General features: G+C 34.9%; 2 protein-coding genes across 2 annotated transcripts; one reads left to right on the top strand and one right to left on the bottom strand.

Moving 5' to 3' along the window:
- Positions 1 to 1,782: 1,782 nt before the first annotated feature.
- LOC146919502 (expansin-like B1) lies at positions 1,783 to 3,427 on the top strand. Its single transcript, XM_085712935.1, has 4 exons — positions 1,783 to 2,034; positions 2,415 to 2,521; positions 2,712 to 3,026; positions 3,114 to 3,427. The coding sequence occupies exons 1-4, from the start codon at positions 1,896 to 1,898 to the stop codon at positions 3,309 to 3,311; spliced, it is 759 nt and encodes a 252-aa protein (XP_085569061.1). The 5' UTR covers positions 1,783 to 1,895; the 3' UTR covers positions 3,312 to 3,427.
- Positions 3,428 to 4,455: 1,028 nt separating this feature from the next.
- Positions 4,456 to 9,079, bottom strand: LOC146919501 (uncharacterized). Its single transcript, XM_085712934.1, has 3 exons — positions 8,859 to 9,079; positions 5,218 to 8,547; positions 4,456 to 4,715 (listed from the first exon to the last, which is right to left on the bottom strand). The coding sequence occupies exons 2-3, from the start codon at positions 8,468 to 8,470 to the stop codon at positions 4,696 to 4,698; spliced, it is 3,273 nt and encodes a 1,090-aa protein (XP_085569060.1). The 5' UTR covers positions 8,471 to 8,547; positions 8,859 to 9,079; the 3' UTR covers positions 4,456 to 4,695.
- Between the last annotated feature and the right edge of the window lie 626 nt (positions 9,080 to 9,705).

The raw sequence follows: 9,705 nt of genomic DNA, 5'->3' as shown, positions 1-9,705 counted from the left end.
TATCAAAAAATTATCTTTTCCAAAGGAAAGTTAAATGCAAAGTGCATTCAATTTGCTCTCTTTTTCATTTTCTCTATAATCAACTACCAATGAAAATTGTTTTTACATCTTCCTAAAAAACTTATTTCAAAGCTAACACATAAAACTATGTTACAAACTACTATATTTTAGTTTTCTTAACAAGTGTGATTTTTTTTTCTTCTTATAATATGGGACGGAGTATAGTGTTACCAAGTTTTCCAACACTATATTGTTATATTATCCCTAAAAGTTACCTTTTTTATTTCTTAAATAATATCCTAAAATACTTGTCGGCATTTTTGTTATTTTAAATCTCTATGAAATGAAGTGAGATCACGATGATGAAAAAACACTTATAAAAAAAAGAAGAAAAGAACACGTAATTATGACGATGACACTCGATGAACTATCATAGGGAGGGAAGTTTACGTCTATCTTTGTAGTGTCTTTAAGATGATTTGAGATGTGCTTAAAGCGTCAAATATAGTTGGATCCAATTGAATTTTTTTTAATTACCTCATCCAATTGAATTTAGTTACAAATTACAAGTAGTGCTCATATATTTAACGAATCACTTAGTGGAGTGCTGCACTTGGTGCGTTACAGCCAAACGTGGCTGCTAGATATTTAAGTGTGACTTGAATGTTAAAAATGATTTTGACACCTAGTCCTAGATACAAAAAATTTAAATGAGCAATTTTGTTTTTCTTTACGATAAAGTTGATATTTTGAGCGATCTTTGACGAGCATTGAATTATCTCTATCGATGAATATGCGAGTATATAAAGTGAGTTCTCCTTTCTAACCAAATTTTTTAAAATAAAATAGATTTGAGAATGACAAAACTTTTGTTTTCTATGCGTTGATTTAGTCTAAGGATAAAAAAAAACTATGTTTCAAAATTTACTTTAAGCCTCCAAATTTTTTGGACCGACTTTGAGAATGAGTAGTCACACGTTTAGAACAACAGAGACGAAGTCTTAGTAACACATCTAACAGAGGCTATGATGCCATTTTTTAATTCGGATTTTATTTTTATCAGAATTCATATCCTTGAGTTGAGCTCAAAATGCATGTATCTTCCAAGAAAATCGTTTCAATGTAAAACAAAATTAGGCATTTCCCACTGTAATAATAAACTGGTTATGTGCACACAAAAACAAAAACCTAGTTCAAATATTATATAATGACCGTGGCCCTTGTGGTCCAAATCATAGGGAATAGATGTACACATCATTATTCCAATTTTCATCTATTTCATAGTTCCAAGTGGAAGGGAACAAATAATTTATTGGTTACTACTTAGACTTTGTTTGCGAGTTTGGAGGGGAAGGGAGGGGAAGGCTTAGGAAAAAAGGAATGAGCAAGTGAAAGAAATAGAGGAAAATGATAGAGGAGGGCTTTGTGGGGTTAACTTTTCTTCATAATACAAAACCCTCCTCATTTGGAGGAACTAAAAAATTGTATTGCGGAAGGGTTTTGGGGGTTTTGGAGGGTTAATAAGAATTATTCAAATTTAATATATGTTGTTATAACATTTTTAAAATTAAAAATCAAGTAAGCATATGCATTAATTTATCATTCTCTAAAAAACTACTCTTTTAAAAAAATTGAAAGATTTCTCTATTTTTCCACATATTTTGCACCCGTCAAAGTCTTTCCTTTTCTTCCCCTCCAAACTCCCAAACAAAGCCTTACTTACTTCAGTAAATGGACCTCAAGCTTGTCCTATAAATATGACTCTATCTTTATTTGCTTTCCATCCCATAAACTCTTCTCTTATTCATAGTTATTTTTAGTTTCTTGCATTTAGCATCCTAAATAATTCTTTGCATTTCTCTCCTCTTTTGTGCTTTGACAATTTGTCATTGAACATGATGGAACCTAATTTTAAGCACCAAATTGGTTTTGTTTGTGTCATATTGCTCTTACCTGTCTTGTGTTCCTCTCAAGACTCTTTTGTTTGCTCTAGAGCAACCTATTATGGTAGCCCAGATTGTTATGCAAATCCAAGTAAGTGTCTTCTACTAATATATACTCGTGCAAAATTTATTATATATAGTGCATGTGACATAGCACATTATTTAAAAAAATTATACATAAAATTTTAATATATTAATTATTATGTTACTATTTTCTTTGTATTTTAATCTCGATCATTTATCTCATTCAATTTTTATCTCAAATTGGTTAACCTACTCAACCCTGTCAATTTTTATAAATGTGTATAGAGTGTTGTGCACATTTTTTAGGTTTGACATGTTTTTGCGACCGATTTATAAACCGATTCAATGAGACAGTATACAACATTTTTTTCCGGTGAACCTAGACATTGCATTACTTTGGCTCTTTGCATAAAATACATAATCTGAGTAGCTATTAACCTGTTTTAGAGGGAGCTTGTGGCTATGGTGATTATGGACAGACAGTAAATGATGGCAATGTCGCAGGCGTTTCTTCGCTATGGAAGAATGGATCTGGTTGTGGTGCATGCTATCAAGTAATAACTTTACTTAACTTTACTATTATTTTACGCGTGTTAATTAATGAATATGAAAAAATATGATTTATCATATATTCATTAACTGATGTGACATATTTTGAAGTAATATATATTATAAAGGAAAAATTGTACCAACATCAACTAACAATTAGTTACTTATGAAATATAATAAATAATGATGAAATAGGTGAGGTGCAAAATACCAGAATTGTGTGACGAGAATGGAGCATATGTGGTGGTGACCGATTTCGGTGTGGGAGATAGGACAGACTTCATCATGAGTCCCCGTGGCTATTCAAATTTGGGCAAAAATGGTGATGCATCTGCAGAACTTTTTAAATATGGTGTGGTGGATATAGAATATAAAAGAATCCCTTGCAAATACAATGGCTATAATATCTTGTTTAAGGTCCATGAACGCAGCAAAAATCCTCACTACTTAGCCATTCTTATTCTCTATGTTGGTGGAACAAATGATGTAACTGCTGTTCAGTTGTGGCAGGTATACCTTTATTTTGAGATTGTTAATATTTTTTTAGTTACATTTCTTGAAATTGAATTGGGTTTACTTGAAATGGTAATGGAACAGGAAGATTGCCAAGAATGGAGGCCAATGCGTAGGGCATTTGGAACAGTGTTTGATGCAGAGAACCCTCCAAGAGGTGAGATCAAGTTGAGGCTCCAAGTGAGTGGTAGTGCTGGGCTGTATTGGGTGGAGTCCAAGACTGTTATCTCTAGTGATTGGGAAGCTGGGGCTGTTTATGACTCACAAATTCAGTTTGATTAAAAATAAAAAGTACTTATAGATAGATTTGGAACTAGATGACTAGTGTTTTACTGTTCCTGGTCTGTGTCATTCTATAAATCAATAAATGAATGAATAAAATGTGTCTTTTCTCCTCTGCTTGTGTTTGGCTTCTGATGTAATAAGAAATCCAATGAATTTGCTAATATTCTTGTGAGAGTTTTAGTGATTTAATCTTACAGCTTCAAACACAATTTTTGTTAAAAAATAAAAACAAGGGAAAGTATATTAGCAATCTCTTAGGACACGCACAAAAGTATATCACTTAATATCTTCTACAAGTCTCAAATCATAGAATATTAATAGTACAAACTTGATGTTTTAAGCAATTTAAAATTTCAGATTTTAAGTAGATTAAATTAACTTGTGTTCACGTACAATCTGCTAATCCAAAATTTACATGATGTCCGTGAATCCAATTCACGTGTACTTAAATGATGATCTAAATGATGATCTGATTATTTGCCATGAACTTGAGCTGCATTTAGAAAACCACTCGTAGGACAAACAAAAAACCTACTGGCATATGCATCGAATCAACTTTATACAGCTATATCCAAATCATAAGCTATTACAATTTTACAATCAACAAAGCTAATTAACATTTTTTTTTTAGCATAACATCCGTGAACAATTTTTTATTCTTTTAAAATTTGTGTATAAAAGATTTTATAAGTTTTCCGTTAGTGAATTTGGAATTCAATGTTTGAATTTGGTACTAACAGTATGCACGTGAATTGAATTCACTTGCATGTTCAAGTGAATTCAGCTCAAATGATAGGAACACAAAAGAGAAAAATGACAATAAGATTAACAAGATGAACACTCAGTTATTTGCATCTAGTCTAGTATACAAATCTTGTTTAAGGTTCTACTTTAGGCTTGGTCAACGCTAACTAGATGTGAGGAAAAGAGATTAATAGTCATAAGATTTTGCAAAGTACATCCAACCCCATATCTCGTTCTACTCCCTCTTAGATCATGAATATATTAATGAAAATATTAGGTGGACACCCATATAGATGTATACATCTCGAAAGAGAAAAACGTGGAGAGTAATACAATAGATAACATGGGTTAATAGTGTGATAGGAAGAGTAATATACGTGAATGGATGTTGAAAATATTTAGTTTCAAAATATCATTCTTGATGAATCAAATCATAACTTAATATAGTATTTGCGAAGATATGATTGTAAATTTTTATAGTATATTTTTACATTTGTATAGAGTTGCTTAACAAAAAGTCAAAAATAATCTATTGGAGTTGGGTCTAACAAAATTCCACAGCATGGTGAACTAATGTTCGAATCCCAGCTAGGAGAGGTGTCCACATATAGTGCCCCCCATAGAGCCTCAAATATGATTACCTCCGATAGAGGAAACCTATGGCAAACAAGAACAAAAAGTCAAATAAATTTAATCTGTTTAATCAGTTACTAACAAAAACAGGAAGTGAAGCAAACAAATAACAATTCAATGCAGAAGCGGCAAAAGGAGCAAAGGTCCAAATTGGCACAAGGGTTTGACTTTGGTGGTGAGACAAGAAATAGAAATTGAAAAAAAGAATTTGTGAAACTTTGTTATAAAATAAAACAGTTTATGGTAAAATCTACCCCAAACATGAGCTTTCACACATTCAAATGGCAACATATTTGCCCTTTTGACAAAATTTTGCTTCATATAAAATGAAAATAGTAGGTCACGCAAGAATACTTTTCGTTCCAACTTTTTCTATAGCATCCTGACCAACTCAGAATAATCCTGAAGCAACTACCGACATTAACATGGCTCAAAATGAAGCTCCAGTTTTTGAGATTTTAGTTTGAAAGACCTATAAGAAAAATTGTTCCAACAATTAACAAGGCAAAACCTCAATACAACCTACCAGTACATTCCACAGAACCACAAAAGCAGTATTTCTTTTTGATATTGCCATCGGAATCACGAACTTGATCTATCGTGTAATTGTAATCGTAAGTCAGCTCTTGCAAGGGAGGAATGTTCTCAGCAGCAAATAACATGACATGAGGAACCCTGTTGTCATGGTGATCATAAAGGACATTCTGGGCATAGAGATTGGGGGAGCAACTATGGTTAATGAATCTCCCAACATTACCGAACTGAGCGGCATCGATAGTGAAGCCAACATCATTCACTACTTCACTTGAACTTGAGTGCGAATCTGGCAAAAGGTTCGAAAGTCCATCCCAAAGATTACTGTTGTTTTTGTTATTTCCAATATCAAAAAGATACTCATCATTACCAGTTCTTTGTTCAGCTTCCTTGTCCTCAAGAACCTCTCCAATATATTCACAGATAAAACTTCCAGAAGGGATGGAATTCAAGGATCTTACACCCCATCCCATTGACTTGGTTTTAAAAATTTCGAGTTGAATATTTATGCCAAGTTGGCTGACTCTATTATAACAAGTTGGAGGGCACTTGCATTTAGGCCCACACTCATAGACTAGAGGCTTTGCTTCTACAATAGCTCCATTATGATTAAATGGAATCTCCCCCCCATTTTTGAGTACACAAGAACATTTCTCGTGGTCAGAGCATCCATTAGTACAATTACAGCCTTTTGGAGGGACAATATTGCAACAATCAGGATACATCATCTTAGTTATGTATTTAAATGGAGGGGGGTTCTCTTCATCTATGGTGTTCACAGCACATATGGGAATTTTCTCTTTCCCGTAGGAAATATCTTCAACGCGTACACCTTCTCTTTTTTTGAACTTTTTAGATTTCTTCAGTACCTTCCAAGCAAGCTCTGGTTGACCCGGCTTTCTTCGCAAGCGAAACTTATAAACCAGCTTCCCATGTGGCCCCATATCCTGCCAATATGACTCAACTTCATAGAGTCCATCGTAAACATATATCTTGCTTTTTCCATCCGCTGATTCAGATCCCCGTATCACCCTAACAGAATTCTTGACCTCGCTACTATTCTTCAAAGCAAGATTGCCCCGTTCAAGCTTCTGATCTTCTGGCTCTTTATCACTGCTCATCACATTTCCACCCTGCCCTGTATATATCAAAACATCTGCATTATCTAAGTCATCAGCATAGCCCCCGGAAGCAACAATACTAGTTGCAAGGACCTTGTTTTTTTGCTTCATATAATCTATACCACCCTGAATCTGGCGATGAAGGCCAATTATATTAAGCTCTATTCTGTATTGAAATTCATCACCAACTTCAACCCCAGGAACAGATCCCATGATCTTCTCCCCTTCATTAACATAGCTCCCTTTCTCCTTAAGTATTTTTGAAGCTTGTAAATCAACCCTCTTTGATTCTTTCACATTTGACTTTGGTTTTGCTTCCGCTTCCTGCAAAAGCTTTCTACAAACAGCTTGGAACAGGCGCAATGTTTTCCTCACTTTATTCCGGGCCACTGAGTCACTCTCATGACCACTTAAATTACTACGACCAAGAGGAAAAACATTTACATAACCACGTGGTTTTGGGACACTTTTAAAGTGTTTGTTATTTTCATTAGGATCTAGAGAATTCTTCTCCCGTGTTACTAATTGACCCATGTCATCAGAACTAGAATTTTCTCTTTTCTTTTTCAACGGCTGGTGCCCAGAATGATTTAGTACACCTTTGGACTTGGTCGCAGTTTTAGACCTGTCCAGGTGGGCATAAAAATCAACTTTCTTTCCCTTCCTGTCATCTGTACCACCAATGGATGTTGGTTTAAATTTGGGGGAACAAATATCAGATCCCCAAGGACATTCTGACTTGGCCATCAAACCTAGCACTACTTTCCTGCCTGGTGAGACCTTCAAACTACTTTCGAGTTCTGGGTAATCAATATCTAGCTCTGATGTTCCCTCGACCTTAACGATGTTCATGTTTTCCACTTTAACCTGATGATGATTATCCAGTGCCAATCTCATCTCAGTAGATGGTTCAGCTACATCCAGCTTCTTGACCGCATTCCCTTCAAAATCAGCTTCAACAAAGTTGGCAAACTTTCTTTTGTTATTTTCTGCTTCTTGTAGGTCAGTAGCTGCAACTTCTTTCAAAGAAGCGAGCTCCTTTAGACACTCATCCTGGCTGAGACGGGGAGCATTGCGTCCACATAAACGTGGAAAATCTCTTAACGCTGCAACTTTTTTACGAGGAGGATACCTTTTAGTTAAAGCCTCCTTCATACAAGCACCAGAACCACCTATATTGATATTGGACAATGAGGATTTTGAGTTATCAGACATAGCTACCTCGCCAACTGGAGCCGGTGCCTCTGATATAGAAGATAAATCTTGTTTTACGGAGCCTTCTGTTGTAAATTCCATATCTGAAGTTTCCATACCGACCAATGCCAGTTCTGCAGGTCCGTCATTTGCCAAAGTAGACTCATCAATTTGATAAGATAAGATCGCTGCATTTTCGTTCTTCAAACTACAGCTTTCAGTTGCCAATTCCGCATCCAAAGTCTCCATGCCCACCAATGTCAGTTTTGTATCTTCGTTATTATCCAAAATAGGCACATCCAATTGATGAGATGAGACCATGGGATCTTCCTTTCTCAAGCTACAGTCTTCAGTTTCCAATTCCATATCCACAGCTTCCATGCCCACCAATTCCACTTTTGAAGCTTCATCGTTAACCAAAATATCCCCATCCACTTGATGAGATGAGACCACAGGATCTTCCTTTTTCAAGCTACAGTCTTCAGTTTCAAAACTAATATCCATAGCTTCTACGCCCACCAATACCACTTTTGCAGGTTCATCGTTGGCAAAACTACCCACATCCACTTGATCAGATAAGACCACAGGATCCTCCTTCTTCAAACTACAGCCACTTGTTTGTTCAACAGTGTCTGCAACAAACAAATCTTCATTGAACTCAAAATTTTGAGGATCCTTTTCGTCGTTGGGACTATCAGCTTCACCCGAATCACCACCACCTAAATCTTCACCACTCTTAACCTCAACACTCGTACCGTCAGCAGAGCCAAACGGTCCACATTCTTCCGGAAAATCACGAACAGCAGAAACTTTCCGACGCTTAAACCTAGGCGGATCAACAATAGTTGAGTCTCCATTTACCATCACTGGCTTCCCTAATTCTTCTTCAGAATGTTCATCACAAACCGACATTGATGGCTCCGAATTCATCTTTTCAATCAAAAAATCATATGTATCAACAAGGTACTAAAACTTCGAAAATTAAAGACCCCACACTCTTCTTTTCGCTGCGCAAAAAACAAGAAAACATCCAAATAAACAACAACAACAACAACAAATAAGAAACTACAAAATTTGAAGAACAGGAGTATAAACATGAAATTACTAACTAAAAAACCACAAGAAGAAAAAAAATCATAACACAACATCAAGAACAATACGTAATGGAATTGAAACTATATCGTAAATCACACCGGTTAAGCACTTAATCATAGAAACGCGGTGCGGAATGCATTCTCAGAATCGCGATGGAATAGCATTTTCTCAAATTAAAAAAAAAAAATCGAAAAAAATTAGAGAAAATAAGAAGGATGAAAACCTGAACGAGTTTTGCGGTGTTTGCGGAGGTCGACGACGAACTCCGGCAGCGTTTTCCGGCGACTCGAGAATGAGGGACGATGATGACGGAGGTTAGGGTTTTAATTGAAGAAATGAAATGTGTTCGTTCATTTCTTGTTTGTTAATCTCTCTCGTTTCTTTGTTTTTTTTTTTTCCCTACAATCCAACGCGCCTTTCTGGGCAAAAATATCTCCAACAATTATTTCGTTTGACTCGAACAATTTAACTTTTATTATTTCACCATAATTTTGGTCAAAAACAATTATATCAAATTATTAAAAAAAGTTTACCAAAAATTATTAAAGATATATTAATTTGATAGAAGATCATGATCAACCAATTACAATTTTTTTTTTGACTTTATAATATGTTTATTGAAGTCAAATATTTTTAATGATATAAGAGTTATGATTAATTAAGTATTGATCAAGTGTGATTAAAAATCGTGGCTACTCACACAAATATAGTGAGTCTTAATCAAGAAGAAATGTTATTTTCTTAGGTAAGAAGATATATCAAGTTCTTAGTGAGGAAGGAAGTTCACCTACCATGAAATAATTAGTAAAGATAAAAATTTCTTTGTAGAAAACGTAAAGTTGAATTCCTCTTTGTGTGTTCACACTTCTATTTCCATTGTAAATTGAAGAAGATTAGATGAAGGGAGAATTGTTCCAATATTCACATGAAAATTACAACCTTTTTTATTTTATTTTTTACACAGAAAATTTAGTGTGTGAGGAATGTGTTACAATCTGAAGCGCGGAAGATATTCAGGCTCAATTATGATTATACGATTTCAAAAAGGCAATGATGACTGTTCGAGGCAA

This window comes from Medicago sativa, chromosome 5 (genome assembly GCF_051527215.1).
Source record: "Medicago sativa cultivar Bolivia chromosome 5, Bolivia_mono, whole genome shotgun sequence".
Taxonomy (NCBI): Eukaryota; Viridiplantae; Streptophyta; class Magnoliopsida; order Fabales; family Fabaceae; genus Medicago; species Medicago sativa.
This window is presented reverse-complemented; position numbering and strand designations above follow the sequence as displayed.

Coding starts and splice junctions, on each gene's coding strand:
- LOC146919502 (XM_085712935.1), top strand. CDS start 1,896: ATGATGGAACCTAATTTTAAGCACCAAATTGGTTTTGTTTGTGTCATA. Junction 2,522..2,711: donor GTTGTGGTGCATGCTATCAA/GTAATAACTTTA, acceptor ATGATGAAATAG/GTGAGGTGCAAAATACCAGA. Junction 3,027..3,113: donor CTGCTGTTCAGTTGTGGCAG/GTATACCTTTAT, acceptor GTAATGGAACAG/GAAGATTGCCAAGAATGGAG.
- LOC146919501 (XM_085712934.1), bottom strand. CDS start 8,470: ATGAATTCGGAGCCATCAATGTCGGTTTGTGATGAACATTCTGAAGAA. Junction 4,716..5,217: donor TGGTTCTGTGGAATGTACTG/GTAGGTTGTATT, acceptor TGTTTGCCATAG/GTTTCCTCTATCGGAGGTAA.